The 20,699-nt window shown below is 38.1% G+C and overlaps 2 protein-coding genes across 4 annotated transcripts in view; one reads left to right on the top strand and one right to left on the bottom strand.

The window, feature by feature from the left end:
• Positions 1 to 224: 224 nt before the first annotated feature.
• Positions 225 to 12,661, top strand: si:ch211-122f10.4 (lysosomal protective protein). 2 transcript variants are annotated; one of them, XM_034189542.1, is made up of 11 exons: positions 225 to 489; positions 1,443 to 1,554; positions 1,633 to 1,770; positions 1,859 to 2,017; positions 2,546 to 2,637; positions 10,270 to 10,354; positions 10,446 to 10,610; positions 10,683 to 10,828; positions 12,019 to 12,181; positions 12,262 to 12,351; positions 12,450 to 12,661. In XM_034189542.1, exons 1-11 carry the CDS (start codon positions 332 to 334, stop codon positions 12,546 to 12,548), a joined length of 1,407 nt encoding a protein of 468 aa, XP_034045433.1. In that variant the 5' UTR covers positions 225 to 331; the 3' UTR covers positions 12,549 to 12,661. The 2 variants fall into 2 exon arrangements, with proteins under 2 accessions (XP_034045433.1, XP_034045441.1); XM_034189550.1 differs by having other exon boundaries at positions 226 to 489; positions 10,446 to 10,595; positions 10,680 to 10,828.
• slc38a7 (solute carrier family 38 member 7) overlaps positions 11,843 to 20,699 on the bottom strand; it is a 41,945-nt gene continuing 33,088 nt past the window's right edge. The window contains exons 11-13 of one of the 2 annotated variants that reach the window (XM_034189574.1): positions 20,172 to 20,223; positions 19,109 to 19,213; positions 11,843 to 11,861 (exon numbers count right to left, since the gene is read on the bottom strand). In XM_034189574.1, the coding sequence (XP_034045465.1) occupies positions 19,111 to 19,213; positions 20,172 to 20,223 (155 nt within the window). In that variant the 3' untranslated portion in view covers positions 11,843 to 11,861; positions 19,109 to 19,110. Of the gene's footprint in view, positions 11,862 to 17,340; positions 18,991 to 19,108; positions 19,214 to 20,171; positions 20,224 to 20,699 lie in introns of those variants that run through there. The other variant, XM_034189563.1, reaches the window with a different exon arrangement.

The following is a 20,699-nucleotide window of genomic DNA, read 5'->3' as shown; positions in this document are numbered from 1 at the left end:
AGTCACCCGGAAGTAGTCGGCAGATATGAAAAATATAACGGCAAACGAAACAAAAAATAAAATTCGTTAGAACTAAATCATTCAAATTAAATAGTATAAGAAATTCAGAACCATGCATTATGGTGTAACCACTGATCTGTAATATACTCGTATAGAGATCAGTGGGCGTAACCGTGTAGATCACGTGCGGCGTGGTCACGTGTCTAAAACAACAGCAGTCACATGATTCCTGTACATTCGGAGCTGCTGAGCAACAGTCAAAAACGCGACTAACTTGTTTTATTTTTTTAAGAAGCACGTAAATTCACAGTTGTGTCAGCAGCGGTGAGTTATGTTTGTTTTTCTGGTGTGTTTGCTGGCCGCATGTCGCCTCGGATCCCTGTACATTCCGGATGAGGTGACCGACCTGCCGGGTATGAAGTTCAAACCAAACTATCGCCAGTGGTCGGGATTCCTTCAGGCACGGCCCGGGAAGTTCCTGCATTACTGGTAAATTATTATTTTTTTGATGGACTTATTTTCATCTTGCCAGGAACTCTGTGAACTGATTTTTGTAAGAACACTGGAAAACTTAAAATGCAAGTAAAGGTGAGTTTTGAGGTAAATTGCCGGTGATAGAGATGACAATTTCAAAACAGTTGGGATGTTGTTTTTTTTCCTGTCTCGAAACGGGTTCCTGTGGAGCCGGAAGGTCTGCTGATACCGATCCAGTTCAGGTTAGGTTTGGGAGCATGTACTGCTGCTCAGCATTACTGCATCCACCACCTTATAAAACTGCTGGATCTCAGCTGGCTGCCACCCAAGCAGACCGGTGGTCCATCCTAATCTCCTAAAAATAACCACTTACCAGTGCCTCAGCCAGGCTTTAGGTGTGTGTGTGTGTGTGTGTGTGTGTGTGTGTGTGTGTGTGTGTGTGTGTGTGTGTGTGTGTGTGTGTGTGTGTGTGTGTGTCCGTCCTTTGGCCATTTGGGCTGCAAGAGGTCAATAAAAATATCTTTAAATTTCAATTTTGTAATAAAGATTAAAATGACAAAAACATGATTTTAAAAATGTAATAATAACCCCCAAGCTATTGGATTTAAATGATGATATTCTTAATTCATGTGAGAGTTTGGCATAATGTGTATGTGGAAGTACTTTTATCTTAGTGTTATGTGTTCATTAAATTGTGATAAAATGTTTGGGTGGCCGACAAAGGTTGTTCAGATTTCAAAGTGGGCTCTGGTGTTCTAAAGTTTGGGAATGGCTGCCAGATGGAGAATCTGTGTTACAGTCAGATCAGATTTGATATTCCATATGCCATGGTGTTTATTTTAATGTGATGTAGTCTAGAAGCAGGATCCAGTTAGATGATTGAATTGCATGACCCTGGAACCTGTATTAACTATCTTTAAATTATCACAAAGTTTGAAGTTGATGACTTGTGCACTGATGTCCTTCAGGTTTGTGAGCTCTCAGAGGGATCCAGTCAAGGATCCCGTGGTACTCTGGCTGAATGGAGGTCCAGGCTGCAGCTCCCTGGATGGGTTCTTGTCAGAGAACGGACCCTTTCATGTAAGCAGGCTTATTGTGTGGACTGGACACTGACTTGATGCTAATACGAATCAGAATTTTAATTTTTTAATTTTTCAGGTAAGTGATGATGGGGCTACACTGTATGAGAATGAATTCAGCTGGAATAAGATTGCCAGTGTACTGTATCTGGAAGCCCCTGCAGGAGTGGGTTATTCTTATTCTGATGACAAGAAGTACAAAACTGATGATGACCAGGCAAGTTTAGTAAGGGGGTGAAGGGTGACTTAATAAATAAATAAATAAATAAAAATCACCTTACTCTTTCATATGCCTCCTTTCTTAGGTTGCAGAAGATAATTTCCTAGCTCTGCAAAGTTTCTTTGCCAAGTTCCCAAACTTCACTGATAATAAGTTCTTCATCTTCGGGGAAAGTTATGGTGGAATTTATGTGCCAACCCTGAGCTTGCGTGTGGTTACAGGAGCTCCCAAAATCAAATTTAAGGTGAGAGGCTTCAAACTGGATTTCCTTTCTGGACCTTGAACTTATTTGATCATCAGTCCCAGCATCTGGTCAGTAGGAGTAACTTACTTCAGCAGTACAACTCAGAGGAAATGATCGTGGGCAGCTCAAAACTTCTGACTGACTTTAAAATTTTTGCACAAAGTAGAGATATATGGTCCCACTGAAAAGTCAACTGGATCCAGAATCGTTGTTTTTAAAAAGTGTGTATATATTTAACTTTTGCAGTGGGACTCCTTGAGATTGTAAAGCACCTTGCAACATGCTGTTGATTCTTAGATTATTTGCAAAAATCTTAAAAAAAAATATTTTTCACATTGTCATTATGGGGTATTGTGTGTAGAATTTTGAGGGGAAAATGAATTTTATCCATTTTGGAATAAGGCTGCAACATAACAAAATGTGGAAAAAGTGACGCCTGTGAATACGTTCCAGATGCACTGTACATTTGCACATAAACATGCGTTCATTTAAGTATTAAATCTAAGATTTAGCTTCTCATGTTTGTAGGGCTTTGGAGTAGGAAATGGTCTCAGCAGTTATGCCCTCAATGACCAAAGTTTGATCTATTTTGGATACTACTACGGCCTCTTTGGAGAAACGTAAGTTGCTCTCCTTTGATTTCAGCTTTACAGCAACAGATCATATTCATAAACAAAGGTGACACCATCAGATTCTGGTGTAGGTTGTTTGTTGTATTCTGTAGTAAGTTGTAAAACATGCATAACCTCCTTTTATTAATTCTTTTCAGCTGTGTCACTGGAATGTGAGGAAAACCAGAAATTAGCAGCAATGATATTTTAAATTTGTGGTTGTAATGATTTGTGAGACTGACTGTTGTAGTCTGAGGAACTTTGCATTTTAACCAGTCATTTTGAAAAAGACAACAACATCTAAATGTTGGCTTAAATGTCATGCTCTTTTCTAAGTGCTATGAAGCAAAACCTTATTCTTAAAATGACTACAGAAAGTGTTGTACGTTGTGTTTCCATATTTGGAAAAAAGTAATTACTTCCAGTCATATATATATATATACACTCAACAAAAATATAAACGCAACACTTTTGGTTTTGCTCCCATTTTGTATGAGATTAACTCAAAGATCTAAAACTTTTTCCACATACACAATATCACCATTTCCCTCAAATATTGTTCACATACCAGTCAAAATCTGTGATAGTGAGCACTTCTCCTTTGCTGAGATTATCCATCCCACCTCACAGGTGTGCCATACCAAGATGCTGATTAGACACCATGATTAGTGCACAGGTGTGTCTTAGACTGCCCACGATAAAAGGCCACTCTGAAAGGTGCATTTTTATCACACAGCACAATGCCACAGATGTCACAAGATTTGAGTGAGCGTGCAGTTGGCATGCTGACAGCAGGAATGTCAACCAGAGCTGTTGCTCGTGTATTGAATGTTCATGTCTCTACCATAAGCCATCTCCAAAGTCGTTTCAGAGAATTTGGCAGTACATCCAACCAGCCTCACAACCGCAGACCACGTGTAACCACACCAGCCCAGGACCTCCACATCCAGCATGTTCACCTCCAAGATCGTCTGAGACCAGCCACTCGGACAGCTGCTGAAACAATCGGTTTGCATAACCAAAGAATTTCTGCACAAACTGTCAGAAACCGTCTCAGGGAAGCTCATCTGCATGCTCGTCGTCCTCATCGGGGTCTCGACCTGACTCCAGTTCGTCGTCGTAACCGACTTGAGTGGGCAAATGCTCACATTCGCTGGTGTTTGGCACGTTGGAGAGGTGTTCTCTTCACGGATGATGCGAAGGAGATGTGTTGCACTGCATGAGGCAAATGGTGGTCACACCAGATACTGACTGGTATCCCCCCCCCAATAAAACAAAACTGCTCCTTTCAGAGTGGCCTTTTATTGTGGGCAGTCTAAGGCACACCTGTGCAGTAATCATGGTGTCTAATCAGCATCTTGGTATGGCACACCTGTGAGGTGGGATGGATAATCTCAGCAAAGGAGAAGTGCTCACTATCACAGATTTCGACTGGTATGTGAACAATATTTGAGGAAAATGGTGATATTGTGTATGTGGAAAAAGTTTTAGATCTTTGAGTTCATCTCATACAAAATGGGAGCAAAACCAAAAGTGTTGCATTTATATTTTTGTTGAGTATATATATATATATATATATATATATATATATATATATATATATATCTCAAATCAGTTTTATTTATATAGTGCCAAATCACAACAGAAAGAAGAAAGAAACCTCCAGCAGAACCAGGCTCAGGGAGGGGCAGTCTTCTGCTGGGACTGGTTGGGGCTGAGGGAGAGAACCAGGAAAAAGACATGCTGTGGAGGGGAGCAGAGATCAATCACTAATGATTAAATGCAGAGTGGTGCATACAGAGCAAAAAGAGAAAGAAACACTCAGTGCATCATGGGAACCCCCCAGCAGTCTAAGTCTATAGCAGCATAACTAAGGGATGGTTCAGGGTCACCTGATCCAGCCCTAACTATAAGCTTTAGCAAAAAGGAAAGTTTTAAGCCTAATCTGAAAAGTAGAGAGGGTGTCTGTCTCCCTGATCCGAATTGGGAGCTGGTTCCACAGGAGAGGAGCCTGAAAGCTGAAGGCTCTGCCTCCCATTCTACTCTTACAAACCCTAGGAACTACAAGTAAGCCTGCAGTCTGAGAGCGAAGCGCTCTATTGGGGTGATATGGTACTATGAGGTCCCTAAGATAAGATGGGACCTGATTGTTCAAAACCTTATAGGTAAGAAGAAGAATTTTAAATTCTATTCTAGAATTAACAGGAAGCCAATGAAGAGAGGCCAATATGGGTGAGATATGCTCTCTCCTCCATATATATATATATATATATATATATATATATATATATATATATATATATATATATATATATATATATATATATATATATACACTCAAAAATACAAACGCAACACTTTGGTTTTGCTCCCATTTTGTATGAGATGAACTCAAAGATCTAAAACTTTTTCCACATACACAATATCACCATTTCCCTCAAATACTGTTCACAAACTAGTCTAAATCTGTGATAGTGAGCACTTCTCCTTTGCTGAGATAATCCATCCCACCTCACAGGTGTGCCATATCAAGATGCTGAGTTCATCTCGTACAAAATGGGAGCAAAACCAAAAGTGTTGCGTTTATATTTTTGTTGAGTGTGTGTGTATATATATATATATAACGTTTCTGAATCCAATATTTCTCTATGTTGGACGACTTGCCATCCATCAATTGTTATGTTCTCTGCCCCCCTCCCAAATTAAGCAAACAACAATAGTCAAGTAAATTAGATCAATTTATTTTGTTGTGAACAGCATATGAATGATTTTAAAACGTCAGCAGCGTGCTTGTCTACCTTCTTAGTGTTTTTGGCATCCTTGGAGTTCAGTGTTTCCACCAGTTCCTCCTCTGTGAACTCAGCAAACCTCGCTGGCAGACGATTTTCTGCTGTTGTTGACATTTTTTCAACCAGCGTCTGTCAGCAAGTTCCTGACCTCCACTACGTCATTAGTGGTGTCATCTCATGAATAATTGTATGCTGCGCTCTGATTGGCTAGCTGTTGGCAGTAAGCTCTAACGCTATTGGTCAGTGGGAACCAATCCAATATAACTTTTGGTCCTAGCCTTTTTGGATCCCTTTGGATCCAACATAACTTTCTGGTGCCAAGCATGCCAAAATACAGGTAAATGATGGACAGAAAGGCTAAAATGTGATTGGCTATTGCAATCTGAGTGGAGAACACACACACACACACATATACACTCAACAAAAATATAAACGCAACACTTTTGGTTTTGCTCCCATTTTGAATGCGATGAACTCAAAGATCTAAAACTTTTTCCACATATACAATATCACCATTTCCCTCAAATATTGTTCACAAACCAGTCGAAATCTGTGATAGTGAGCACTTCTCCTTTGCTGAGATAATCCATCCCACCTCACAGGTGTGCCATATCAAGATGCTGATTAGACACCATGATTAGTGCACAAGTGTGCCTTAGATTGCCCACAATAAAAGGCCACTCTGAAAGATGCAGTTTTATCACACAGCACAATGCCACAGATGTCGCGAGATTTGAGGGAGCGTGCAATTGGCATGCTGACAGCAGGAATGTCAACCAGAGCTGTTGCTCGTGTATTGAATGTTCATGTCTCTACCATAAGCCGTCTCCAAAGGCGTTTCAGAGAATTTGGCACTACATCCAACCAGCCTCACAACCGCAGACCACGTGTAACCACACCAGCCCAGGACCTCCACATCCAGCATGTTCACCTCCAAGATCGTCTGAGACCAGTCACTCGGACAGTTGCTGGAACAATCGGTTTGCATAACCAAAGAATTTCTGCACAAACTGTCAGAAACCATCTCAGGGAAGCTCATCTGCATGCTCGCCGTCCTCATCGGGGTCTCGACCTGACTCCAGTTCGTCGTCGTAACCGATTTGAGTGGGCAAATGCTCACATTCGCTGCCGTTTGGCACGTTGGTGAGGTGTTCTCTTCACGGATGATGCGTAGGAGATGTGTTGCACTGCATGAGGCAAATGGTGGTCACACCAGATACTGACTGGTATCCCCCCCCAATAAAACAAAACTGCACCTTTCAGAGTGGCCTTTTATTGTGGGCAGTCTAAGGCACACCTGTGCACTAATCATGGTGTCTAATCAGCATGGCAGTATGGCACACCTGTGAGGTGGGATGGATTATCTCAGCAAAGGAGAAGTGCTCACTATCACAGATTTCGACTGGTTTGTGAACAATATTTGAGGGAAATGGTGATATTGTGTATGTGGAAAAAGTTTTAGATCTTTGAGTTCATCTCATACAAAATGGGAGCAAAACCAAAAGTGTTGCGTTTATATTTTTGTTGAGTATATATATAACAATCTCTGTCATTCTAAAAGATTTAAAATCAATCCTCTGAGTGCTCCAGTCGCCTTTGAGTGTTGTATCCACCAATGTTTTCCACCAATTGCTGAAAAGAATTCCTTGAGTGTCAATAGGGTCCCTTTTAAGCACTCTAATGCTGTGTTCACATGATGACGGTAGAACCAGTTGTTCAAGAAGAATCACTGTCATCTGTGGTGCAGTTGGTAGGTTAAGTGTGCTTTAATAAATGCCTCGTTTGGTCTGGAACTTCAGACTTTTCAGTTTGGTCCGAACCAAAGTATCAGGTGTGAATGCTGCCTTGTTCCACACTCCAGATTAAAGTACGTCCCTTCGCTGTTCCCTTGTTTTTCACTCAGGAACCAAAATTTGCTCTGACCAAGAGTTGGTCTCTAGATCAAACTGAATGGTTCACTGGGTTTGCAGTGTGAGAACACTTTTTCATAGTTCAGAGTTTCAGACAAATTACAGGAAGTTGAAGCAGGTTATAGTCACCCATTAAAAAGCAGAAGAAAAGAAATGGACAATAATTTAAATAAATTATGTGATTCAAAGCATGTAACTCTGCATTGCTGTCCATCTTTTCTCATTGTTAAAGATAAAACATGTTTTTTTTTTTTGTGGCAGGTAGTAAAATTTTGAAATATTTCACATTTGATGACAAGTGCCATGAAACTAATAAAAATACCTGAACAGTAATAGTGTAGCTGCAACAAAAAGAATCAGTTCAATAATTTTTCTCCACTTAAATCGAGCTCTTTTTTGTGTGTGTGTATGTGTTCAAAAGGAACACATGGACAGTAGCATGCACATCTACGAGCCAATCCGTGTTAAGTATGGGGAGACACAGTCTGCCTAGATGATGTCAGGACGCAAGCATGTCATGAAAAGTTCTTTCGTCCGACTGCAATGTAAAACCAGATTAACCGGATCAAACGTGTACAACATGAATCTTGGTTCAGACCTTGTTTCTGACTGTTGTTTTATTAAAAATGCCTCAGACAAGGCACTTTGGCACCATCAGTGAGAGGGACACTCATTTACTTAACTGAACGGCACTACAGTGTTTTCACATGTAGCATAATGTTGCATTCCTACAGGAAGTTCTGGCTGTTACTTAAAAATTATGCAAGACTTTCCTGTTTTTCTGATATAAAACCAGGTGTCTCTGCAGTAAATAATTCATCTCTTGCTGCCTGTCTTTCCCCATCTTTAAAGGTAAAACATCAGGTCTGCCCTTGTTGCTGTGTTATGCATACAAAGTTGAAATGCTTTAAATTTAAACAGCAGGTACCATCACACTGTGCCACTGCGGTTCTCACAGCCAGTGGTGGAAGAATTTTCTGTCATCTACTTGTTGAAAAAAAAAAAAAACAGGTTGTCCAGTTTAGTCTGCCACATGCGGCCAGTATGAGAATGCAGCATCAATGAACTCAGATTGTTTTTATGAACATTAAAACTGCATAGTATGCATTTTTTTTATTTTTATGATGACTTAACCAGGCATTGCTGGTTATATTATTAAACTTGGATGGGGCTATTTAGCGGGTCATAAATAGCCTGAAACTCTTATTTGAATGAATACATCCAGGTTTTCAGATTCCTTAATATGTCATTGTAACACTACTAATGTATAGATAACAATTATTATTAGCATTATCTCATTGCTAGTTAATGATGACGTGTTTTTCAAATATGATTTCTTGCAAACAAAGCAGTTGTTAAAACGGAGTAGAGCTGCAATCTATATTATAATAGCCTAGTGGTCCCTGGATGTGTGGATGGTTTCAATCACAGAGAAACTAGGGAGAGCTGACATTTGCTGTTTGATATGTTTATGTATTTTGGGTCAAGGATGAACGCTGCGAAAACAGAAAGTTGATAGCACTAGTATTTTTGGAGAAATTAGCGATATTACCTAACAGCAGTGAACAATGGACGTTGTACTGCAATGCATCATGGGAGTTCGGTGTTTTAAATATTAGTTTAACACTGTTGTTAGTGTTATTGATTTGTGTTTGTGTAGTTCAATTGGTTTATTCAGTTTAGTTAAGTGACATGTTGCCATTACCATGAGTGAAAAATGTAACGCGCTTGATGTCTTCCGTTACCGTCTCTGTGGGTGTGTAAAAATGAAAGAAGCTGCTTGTGGAAGAATGCAGGTTAGATAAAAAGCTCTGCGTGTGTACGTGTATAACTTTGATCATAGACAAACTGTGGAGAGCTGACATTTTCCATTTGGTATGCTTATGTATTTTTGGCCAAGGATGAACACCGCCAAAACGGAATGTTGATAGGACTAATATTTGTGGAGAAACTACAGATATTAGCGGAAAAAAAAGAACAATAGATGTTATTTACATTGTGAACTTGCGCTATTCCAGTAGGGGGTGGTAAATCATCTACATATTAAAAGCATATGTGCGTGCATGGTTTTATTTTGTAAGTTCAATGTAAGTAGCGCCATTCCAGTAGGGGGTGGTAAATTATCTACATATTAAAAGCATATGTGCGTGCGTGATTTTATTTTGTAAGTTCAATGTAAGTACATAATATAACTGTAAATAAGTTTAAAAAAATACTTGGATGACACAAGAAAGTGAAAACACTTTATTTCCATTGTGGTCCATTTAAAAATCAAATGACACAATACAAGTAATAATAATAGTGTGTATATAATGAAAACTTAAAAATTTATAAATACATTAAGGCAGTAAATTAACATAAAAAAATACATATTTAACAGGAAATAAAAGGGTTGAGTTCTTCTAAAAACTGGTCTATGGTTTTAAAAACATTCGGGACTCACACACCATTCCAACCTATTATAGAAACTTTGCATAATTTATTACCATCCTTGAAAAATGTCAGCTACTTATTCTATAAACACTATCCAAACATGCTAGTGATTACTTAATCGCCAACTAGTTTGATAGATTAATCATTTAGATTTTTTTAGTCCCTAAATTCTGTGATTTCAATTTCTTAAATGTTAATATTTTGTAGTTTCTTTACTCTTCTCTGACAAACTGAATATCTTTGGGTTGTGGACAAAACAAGCCATTTGGGGATGTCTTCTTAGGGTTTGAAAAAGACATAGATTGATGGCTTCACCATTTTCAGAGATATTATGGACTCAACAACTAATCTGTAAATTAGTCTATAGTAAAAACAGTTGCTGTTTGCAGCGCTGGAGTAGTCAGAGGTTTGATTGCCAACAGTGTGTGAAGATGGTCAGGGTAGTAAAAATGTGAACTTATCCTTTTAATGCAGAGGTTGTTTTATTTAAAGTTTCTATTGATGTGCAGATTGTGGCATGATCTCAACACAAATTGCTGTGACAAGGAGAGCTGTAATTTCTACAATAGCACTTCAGAGACCTGCAAAACTCTGGTATGTGGACACGCTAGTGTACAGTATTTATTTCAGCATATCAGTTGTGACTGGATGACTGATTCATATTTTACTTGCCATCTCCCGTCAGGTAAATGTGGCCTTTAATATTGTGTATAACGCTGGTCTTAATGAGTATGCCCTGTACCTGGACTGTGAGGGTGGCATCGGGTCCAACAAAGCCTATCAGAGGGCCATGAGCCATCTGTTTAGGAACTACAGGAAACACCCAGACACCTACATAACAGACACCCATGTAAGTTTTCCCATTCCACCTGTGCTTCAAATTAATTAGACTTCCTTGGTATTTTAATGATGTTTGCATCAGTTTTTAGGTAAGTTCCCTCCCTCTGCGTCCCTGAAGGGGGTCCCACCGTGTATCAACAGCACTGCTCAGACAAACTGGCTAAACAGAGGCGATGTGAGGAAAGCGCTACACATTCCAGCTACTCTGCCAAAGTGGGACATTTGCAGGTATATTTAGCAATCAGGTAACTCACTGCACCATCCTCAGAGAGTCAAATTAGTTTACTGTTATCAGGATATTAATAACTTCTGCAGTGACTAAAATGTACGTCTAACAAAATTTCATATTTACAATTTTTATGGTTAGGCTTTTAGCTATCTACCACAACAAATTAAAGGTGAAAGGAAAATAATTAATGAGCTCAAAGTCCAGATCATCAGCTCTAACTAGAGGGACTTTACATCCAAATTGTGTGTGTGAGTCTCCCTTTTCAGGGAGATACAGTAAGCAGTCCTGAAAAATTCAAGGGTTGATGTCAAGTGCTGCATTCAGTCTTTTACTGATAACAGTCAGAGTGACACTCAGAGAACGTCCCTGTGAGGGATGCAAGCTATCATTGGGATGAAAAAGCAAGACAAACCAAAGTCCTCAGAGAGATAACAAAAATTTAAATGAATGAATGAAAACTGGAGTGTTTGGGTTTAGAATGACTTCCTGGACTCAGTTATCAGAATTCTATCTCTGTGCAGTAAAAGTGCCAAACCTTTTGAGAGATCCACTTCTCCTGACTGACATTCATGTGTCTGGGTCTCTGGTCTTTGAGCTCAAGCGATACCAGGGAAGAGTTTATGGAGTCGCGAGTTCCCTAGAAGGAGGTGTTTATTGTTACCTTTGTAGGACATCCTTGAGTTCCGTTGGATTTGACTTGGACTGGACTTTGTATCAGACATGCAGTTAGAGAGACTCAAGAGGAGTATTGCTTGTATTGCGATGGAGCGCTAGCTGCAGCAGTTTGGCTGCGTGGCTAGTTTTTCTCGGGATAGCACAGAGCACAGCACAGAGGCACCCCAGTGCTGAGGATCCCAGCAACTGCACATGGCAAAGGGGACATTTGGTTACAGCGGAAACCTAGTGATGCATAAACAGGAATATGAAGAATTATAAATGATTTAGTTTGTGCCATTGCATTGCTCACCCTATTTGACTGTCAGTGCTCTTGAATTAAATCTGCAGTTTGAGGACACTCATGATGCCGATGCACTGTGGTGAAAAAATAAACATTTAGATTGTATGAGTACTGGTTTCCAACTTGTTGAACATTATTTGATTTAACCAGGCTGCAGACGCCAGACTGTACTCAAATCTGTCTAGAAGAACATAGTGTTCGTAGTTGTAATGTATGATTATCTTCACGTAGTGATGTTGTTGGAGAACAATACACCTACCTTTACCTGACAGTAAAGGAGGTGTATCTGAAGCTGCTTTCTCTGGGCCTTCAAGGACTCGTCTACAATGGAGACACGGACATGGCCTGCAACTTCCTGGGAGACCAGTGGTTTGTTGAAGACCTCGGCCTGAAGGTCAGTGCTCTGATTTTAGGTCAGATTCTGAGTATCTGTATTTTGCTTAGTTATGATTAATTTTCCAGCTAATCTTTTAGGCAACCACTGAGTACAAGATCTGGACTTATGATGATCAGGTTGCAGGCTTCTACCAAGTATTTGGAAACATCACTTTTTTGACAGTTAAAGTAAGAACTCAAGTCAGCCCTGAATTTATGGTAGACCTGTCTGAAACTGGTAATATAGTGCTGCTGATGTGATTTACAGCTGTCTTATGTTGTTGCAGGGTGCAGGTCACATGGTTCCTCAGTGGGCCCCAGGCCCAGCGTTCCACATGTTCCAGTCTTTCATAACAAATGGATCTGAGTCAGCAGGTCTTTATTAGAGCTGCAATCATCACTTGTTGGGCAGTTCATTTTTCTCAGGGTTTCATTGTTAGGCACTTTGTGATATTATACACAGTTGCTTGCAACAGTATGCGCCCCCTTACTTAGAAAATGGAAAAAAAGAAAAAAAAAACTTGTATATATTCACATACTATTAATGCCCATTTACATCATATAGATGTTCATTCATAACCAAGGCAAAAGTGGGCGAAGAGGGTCTAAAACATTATAGTGAAATAATACAAATCTGTGCAAACGTTTTCACCCCTTTATGAAACGAGTCATCTCTTTTCCTTTACACCTTAGAAACAGTATGGTGCATCTATCTGGAGTAGACACTTCTCAAATAACTGAGTTACAATGTAAGAGGGAGACTAGTGAGGGAAGCCACCAAGACACCTGTGACAATTCTGAAGGAGTTGCACAGTTATGTGGCCATGATTGAAAGAACTGTGCATTGTCAAATGTTTTTCTGTAGCATCACCAGTTACACAGCTACATGTTGGAGTGGAAGAGAAGGATTTTCTTCCTAAGACAAATTTCAGCTACAGTTTCCCAGAAGGCACTTGTGACAGATGAACCTAGATTTGTACTCACTGTGTTGGAAAAGTGGCAACAGCAGGGTATCGTGTTCGGGTGATTCTTTAACTACGGGCAATATTGGCCTTGTAAATGTAATTTCCACCACACCACTGCCTGACAACATAAAGCGCCTTGGGGCAACTGTTTGTTGTGATTTGGCGCTATATACATGTGCTCTGATGTCACTGTTTATCTCCATAGAAACTACCCAAACAATCTTTCATACAAACTGTTTAAAGGGACATTACAGTGTTGTGGTGGAAATTACGGCAATAGTGTGGGACAACTACATTTTGTTTAAAAAAATCACAACAGTTGTATGACATTGAATACCCAATTATGTTTGATTATTTTACTGATATTTTATTCAGAGATATTTTAAAACATTAGAAAAAACGTTTACCATTCATTTTTATCATTGAAGATCAAAAGTCTGGGTGTGGGACAAGCCCAAAACGGCAATATTTGCATATAATGATGTTGAAAAAAGGTGAAAAAGTCATCATAGACTACTAGAACAAATTTCTTAACACACTTTCATTGTAAAGATAACTATAAAAGTGTGAAATTTCCCCTTTTTTCTGTTTTTCATACAATATGATCAAAGGACATAAGTGCCTGTCTAAGAATCACCCATTCACTGGAGTGTTTATCTGTGGACAGGATAACTCTGAAACAACTTGACAGATTTCTTTTGAGATTTTATGTGAATATTACTAGAATAGATATCAAGAGGTGATTAGATTCTGGGGTAGTTTGGTGAAAGATCAAAGACAACATGCTCCAAAAAAAAAACAAAACACACTTTTGGTATAGTTCAACAACCAAGAAGCCTGAGTGGATGATATTTTGATCAGTAAACTATATGATTGATTTCTCTGATTGACTTCATACATAGTCAAAAACAGCATTACAGACATATGTATTTTTATTTGTGCATTTATATCATGTGTAGACCACGCAGGGTGTGAATCAGCCCTCTGGCACCTTTCAGGTTATATGGATTTCTCTCTTTTCATTGATTAAAATCCTCTGTTCCACTCAAGCATGAAGCTGTAACTGAGTATTAGAGAACATTTCATAAAGAGGGAGGCAAACTTTTGTGCTATAAACATTATTTCACTAGAAGTTCCTTTTCATGTACTTTGTACATTTTTGTTATGTTTTAATGAAAAAAGTATTTACTTTTTGCCATTTCAAAGTAAGGGGTTGCAAATGTGCACTCAACTCATATGTATATGTGTGTGTGTTCAAAACCTGGCTTCACATGGGACAAGCCCACTGGATGTGAGAAGAACCCTTCATGATTAGGATGTGTATGATCCCTTTGGTGCATGTATGAAGTGGCTACAACAGATTATTATCTGATTTTTAAGTACAGGAAACTGTAGACAACATAGATGTCACCAAATACTGCCAGTAGTCATCTTTTGGTTTGTAGACTATCCCTAGCAGTTCTTGTCATTTACTGTACGAGTAAACTGTGGTAACACCAAAGAACCCTCCCCACCCACGAGAGTGTGGGCTCTTGCCCATGGATTACCAGACACCCAGAATGGCTGATGACCAAGTTGGATCACAATAATATTCCAAGCTACACAAATTCTACGTACCTGGACGTGGAGGGGGAAAAAAGTGAGTGTAGCTGACATACATGCAAGGCCTCTGGGGTTTTGAACATATCCAAAACTTCACAACAGCACATTCATGCTGTGAAATCAGGTTCACTGTGTTTTAGTAATCAAAAACCAAACGAGGCACTGCTGGACCAGATTCTTACCCGATCAGCTTATTCCTGTTACCACGTCAGTGTGAGCCTGGCTTTACACGCAGGGTTATAGTTTGTGAATGAATTTATTCAGCACACAGTCAAAAACAACAAAAAACTTACAACAAACAAAGAAAAGAGAAGTAAAAAAAACAAAAAAAATCTATTCCCACTCCCATTTTCAACCACTTCAAACTCTTCAGCTTAAAGGACACAATCTGAATGCTACCAAACAAATTTACATTTACAATTGGCAACACACAAAACTTATCCTTCTTCTGCAGATACATATCTTGAAAACATTATGTCTTTATGGGTGATTCTTAGACTACGGGCACTTATGTCCTTTGATCATATTGTATGAAAAACAGAAAAAGGGAAATTTCACTTTTATAGTTATCTTTACAATGAAAGTGTGTTAAGAAATTTGTTCTAGTAGTCTATGATGACTTTTTCACCTTTTTTCAGCATTATTATATGCAAATATTGCCATTTTGTGCTTGTCCCACACCCAAACTTTTGATCTTCAATGATAAAAATGAATGGTAAGAAACATTTTTTCTAATGTTTTAAATATCTCTGAAATAAAATATCAGTAAAAATAATCAAAACATAATTGGGGTATTCAATGTCATACAACTGTTGTGATTTTTTTTTAAACAAAATGTAGTTGTCCCACACTACTGCCGTATTTCCACCACAACACTGTAATGTCCCTTTAAAACAGTTTGTATGAAAGATTGTTTGTGTAGTTTCTATGGAGATAAACAGTGACATCAGAGCACATGTATATAGCACCAAATCACAACAAACAGTTGCCCCAAGGCGCTTTATATTGTAAGGCAATGGTGTGGTGGAAATTACATTTACAAGGCCAATAGTGCCTGTAGTTAAAGAATCACCCTGTAAAGATAACTATAAAAGTATGAAATTTCCCCTTTTTTCTGTTTTTCATACAATATGATCAAAGGACATAAGTGCCCGTAGTCTAAGAATCGCCCACATACGGCGTGAGTCCGTTCCATATGTTGGTTGTACTCTGGTGTCCAGTACTGGCAGGGACTGTGCAAAGGGAGGAACACAGCATTCCCTCCCACTCTGGTCCTGTGTTTGCCATCCAGACGTTTGGACATCGGGCAGTCCTCAGCGCCTTTTATGGCTGTCTGACAGCAGTCTGTGCCATCTACATGTTGTCTACATGCGCTTTGGATGCCATCGTGTAGGTGTGAACGAGGTAATTTGGATGTGTTCTGACACTGCTGACCACGCCTTTTTCCTCCCAACTGCGTCAGATTATAGCAATATTTGCCGTGTCGGGCTGGTTCCTGCACATTCTTGCTATGTGTGACAGAGGCTTTACAATCCAGCCTCTGTGTACACAAAACTTTATGATAGCCATCCTAGGGTGGCAGCTACAGCCAGGTAGGGGTTAACAAAGAATTACATAGATAAAATTTAAAATGCTTCCATCATATTTAAAAGTATACCACATTATTTGATCATAGCAATTCCAAAAATGTGTAGTTTGGTCTATCTATAACTGAATGGTATGGGGTAAAACCAGCAAAAATGGTCAAATTTCAATTTGTACAGGGGTCAAAAGTTAAAGTTGCTCCAATTTTGGTAAAACGTGATGCAAATTACTGGTGGAGCTAGAAAGATTAATAAATGGAATAGTTTTGACTGTGCTGAATGCTTGGTCTACAAAGTAAAGGTCAAACAAGTTCAACATGCATTGGATTCTATGACATATCCTGTAATGTAATAATTTCTCATGACAGATGGTGCAAACTATTCCTTTTAAAAACCCTATTAACTCAAACTAATTTGCATGACTTCTTACCACAACTGGAGCAACTTAAATGTTTGACCCCTATATAAACTGAAATTGACCTTTGTCACAATTTTTGCTGTTTTTACCCCAAAACATTCAGTCATAGATAGTTCAAACTATATATTTTAGGAATCATTATGATCAAATAATGTGGTATACTTTTAAATATGATTGAAGCATTTTCAAATTTTGAACTCTGTAATTATTCTTTGACCCCTACTTGGCTATAGCTACCACCCTGGGATGGCCATCATAAATTTTTATGTAGGCCATAGTACATTGAGGCTGGACTGTGTGTTGTTTTACTACCTTAAGTGGTGCAGAAAACCTGCTTGGCCATGGACTAAAATGTATCTGGATCAAAATCAGGTGATCATGTTACAGTCAAGAGCATGCGTTAATAACCCAAAATAAATGTGTACACCCTCAAACACGGTCAAACATCCTCAACTTTTAAATTTTAAAATCGAAAATACTGAGCCACTGTAGGAAACATAACTGTCTGGTTACCCTTAAAAAATTCTGTCACAATGATCTGCAATTTCAGACAGCAGAATTAAAAGGGACAAGTGTATTAAGACAAGTATTAATGACATTGCTCAGAATGTTTTTCTATCATTTGACTTTATTTGTTGTTCTATTAAACTTCCACTGACACATGGATTGTCTGTTTTTTAATGCCGTGATTGCAGTTGATTAGCTGTGATACCACTGGCCTGAAAAATAACCATTAAAATCTTTATGATCCTGGCAGTCAGCTTCTTTGAGAAGTGCATAGTTCTGAAAAATGTACAGTTCTTTATTATGAACACAGAAATTATGAATACAACAGTTAAAATCAGCATTAACTCATGTGAATAGGTACTCTGTAGTGTCTGGCAAACAGATAAGGAAAAGAGAGGTTGACAGCAGTATTTCAGTTCCAAACCATTAAAACAGTATTTCAACAATGATTGCTTAAAAAAAGCTTTCACTTATTTCTTTCCCTTTTTGATTTCATGAAACGCGATCAAATATCTTTAGTACACAGTAGTGTCACTTCTACACCACCTGTTGCAGAAACCTTTTTTGTCCCTCAAATCTAATATACAAATAAAACAAGAGTTGAATAATAATGGAATAATTGTAAAAACCAATAATGCCTGTTCATGATTTGCTGTGATATAATTCAAACTAAAAACTTAAGATGCGACATAAAACAACTTAGTGTAATTGTTGCATATTTCTTTGAGCATTGTGTTAATTGAAAAATTTGGATGACTGATTTGTCTAAATTCAACAAATCACAATAAACTGACTGCTTTATCTTTTTCTGTTTCAAAACATTTTAATCATTGGAAGTCAACTATATTAAGTACAAATTAAGGGGGGAAAAATAAATGTAATTTCACTTTTTCACCATAGCCGACTTGTAAAATGTATTATGTAATGCACATCCACAGATGATAATAATACTAATAATGGAAAAGGTCTTAACCAATTTTTTTGTTTTAATTTGTTATTTTAAGCAAACAGAAATATAAGCAAACAGAAATATAACTTCTATCTGGTTGACATTAGGCTGTAATCAAAGTCTTCATTGGTACTACATGTATATTGTAGTGGTACTGCTTGTACACTTGTAGTACTGCATGCATTGCTTAAAATAAACTAATCACTGAGTACACCTACAGCTCCCTGCTCTCTGTACACTTTGTGCCAAGACAGTCTGAGTATAAGGATGATAAAAACTGCTTCAAAAAAATCATTTGCTTTTGATGGGTTTTCACGGTTGAAAGGACAGAAGATTTTGCCTTTAAATCATAAGCACCAGATAGTCTGCTCTCTAACAAAAATCAAGAGCTATCAATTTAAAATAACAGGCTTCAAGCTTCCCACCCACACAGCTAAAAAAACAAAACAAAACAACAACAACAAAAAAAAGCAATCAATCAATGATGCTGTGTACAAACAGTTTACAGTTTTTGGAAAACAACTACTGCACCAAAAAAATCCCATGACTTAAATTTGACTGAGAGCTGGATTTAGTAATCACTGCATGCTAATGTTCATAGACATTTATGCTGCCAAAAAAGTAAAAGTTTGGTTAAGATGGTTTTAATCCAATAAAGTCTCTCAGCTCAGGAATGTGCAACATTGTGGAATAGCTGCACCATTAAAACAACCACCACCTCTGAAAGTTCTCTCTCTTTTTTCCCCCCTTTGTTGTGCATCCTTGACAGCTTTCTTCTGAGTGACTTGCTCTGAAGGATGAGATCTATGCAAATGCACACATCACAAGATGTTTCTCCCAGTTACAGACTATTGGAAAAACAGTCCAAGCAGCTGTATTGTCTGTAAACCAAGGCAGCTACTGGCTCTCAGATGCATGTTACCTTTAGCTAATGACATCCTGATAGATGGCATTAGTTGTAGTCAGACCAAAGATGAAACCTCCAACTGTAATCATGACAACACTGTAGATCACCAGCCCATGCCAGCTGTAAAGGAGGACAAATGGCAAAGCAGTGTTTATTAAGGACCTGAAAACAAGTTGCTAAAACCTGGGTTTGACCCAGAGTTGAAACAATTAATCCACACAGAAACAACACTACAATATGGTTTGTTCATTAACTGTTTAAGGAAATTGACAATTAAAAAAAAAAATTATCCTGACACCAGATTCTGAAATGTGAGGATTTGCTCAAAATCTGCTTTGCTGTAAACAGCATTTAACTCATTTCAAATTGTTCTACATTTAACAATAGGCTGCTTTATAGTGGTTTTAATTGGATTTAAACATGTTGGTTTAATATTTATCCTAGATCAATATATACAGGCTTGAAATGGTGTGAGATCATACATTGTTTTATATGGACTAATTTTGTGATAAACAGCATTTTTCTTAATATCCTTGGATATTGGACTACTAATTGAAGAAAATTAATCTGAACACTTTGGGTGTGTCAGGAAATTTATGCTCTTTTAAGCATTTTCTACCAACCTTTTGACCATTCCATTAATCTATTGATTATTCATCAGTGAATAATATACAAATAATGAATGTTTATGTGTTCAATGGTAGGAATATTTCATGAGGTAAAAGATGGAATGTTCCATTCAACAAGGCGAAGCCAAGTTCCATCTTTCACCGAATGACATATGTGTTCCATTAAATGAGTGAAAATACATTCATTATCTGTTTTATATAACGGCTAAACGGCGTGCAATAGCACAAAATATATAGAACTAAAATTGCACGGTAAATGGAATAAAATGGCAAACTCCACAAATAATCAATATCACGTGACATACAAACCACCACTCAAATGACAAGGATCTGTTTAGCCGTTATATAATTTGGTCTGACTAACTGGATCAGAGGTAATAACCACCTACTCAACAAAATCCCCAAATAATGCATCAACCCTGGAGCAGCCAGAATAATCAGAATCTTACCTTGCAGAGCAGCTACCTGTTTCTGACAGTTTGACTTGCATCAAACACAAACCTGTAAAGTGAAAGAGACATTAGGTAAAGGCGTGACGGCATGGCATTAAAAATCTGTGTGACAAAAGCTCCTTTCTAATAATTCTACACAGATTTTCTTCACATGAATATTCTATATTAGTCAGTTTTCAAGTTCAGATATAGTTTGTGAAAATATGACTGATATGGGTGTAGCAGCCAAATATGTTGCTACAGCAATGTAATGTAATGTTTATGTACACTGGATGTTACTATGTTGGTGCTGTGTTCTAGTCTTATAGAGCATCCAGAAAGTATTCACGGCGCTTCTTTTTCCACATTTTGTTATGTTATGGCCTTATTCCAAAATGGAGTAAATTTATTTTTCCCTCAAAATTCTACTCATAAGTCCCCATAATGACAAATGAAAAAAGTTTTTTTTTTTTTTTTTTTTTTTTTTGCAAATGTATTAAAAATAAAAAACTAATAAATCACATGCACGTAAGTATTCATTGATGC

This window comes from Thalassophryne amazonica, chromosome 2 (genome assembly GCF_902500255.1).
Source record: "Thalassophryne amazonica chromosome 2, fThaAma1.1, whole genome shotgun sequence".
Classification (NCBI taxonomy): domain Eukaryota; kingdom Metazoa; phylum Chordata; class Actinopteri; order Batrachoidiformes; family Batrachoididae; genus Thalassophryne; species Thalassophryne amazonica.
Note: the sequence above shows the minus strand (reverse complement) of the source record. Positions and strands in the feature narration are given on the sequence as shown.

Bases quoted from the DNA above. Each gene is read 5' to 3' on its own strand.
- si:ch211-122f10.4 (XM_034189542.1), top strand. From the start codon at position 332: ATGTTTGTTTTTCTGGTGTGTTTGCTGGCCGCATGTCGCCTCGGATCC. The intron at 1,771-1,858 runs GCAAGTTTAGTA...CTCCTTTCTTAG, and splicing joins ACAAAACTGATGATGACCAG to GTTGCAGAAGATAATTTCCT. The intron at 10,829-12,018 runs GTATATTTAGCA...ATCTTCACGTAG, and splicing joins CCAAAGTGGGACATTTGCAG to TGATGTTGTTGGAGAACAAT.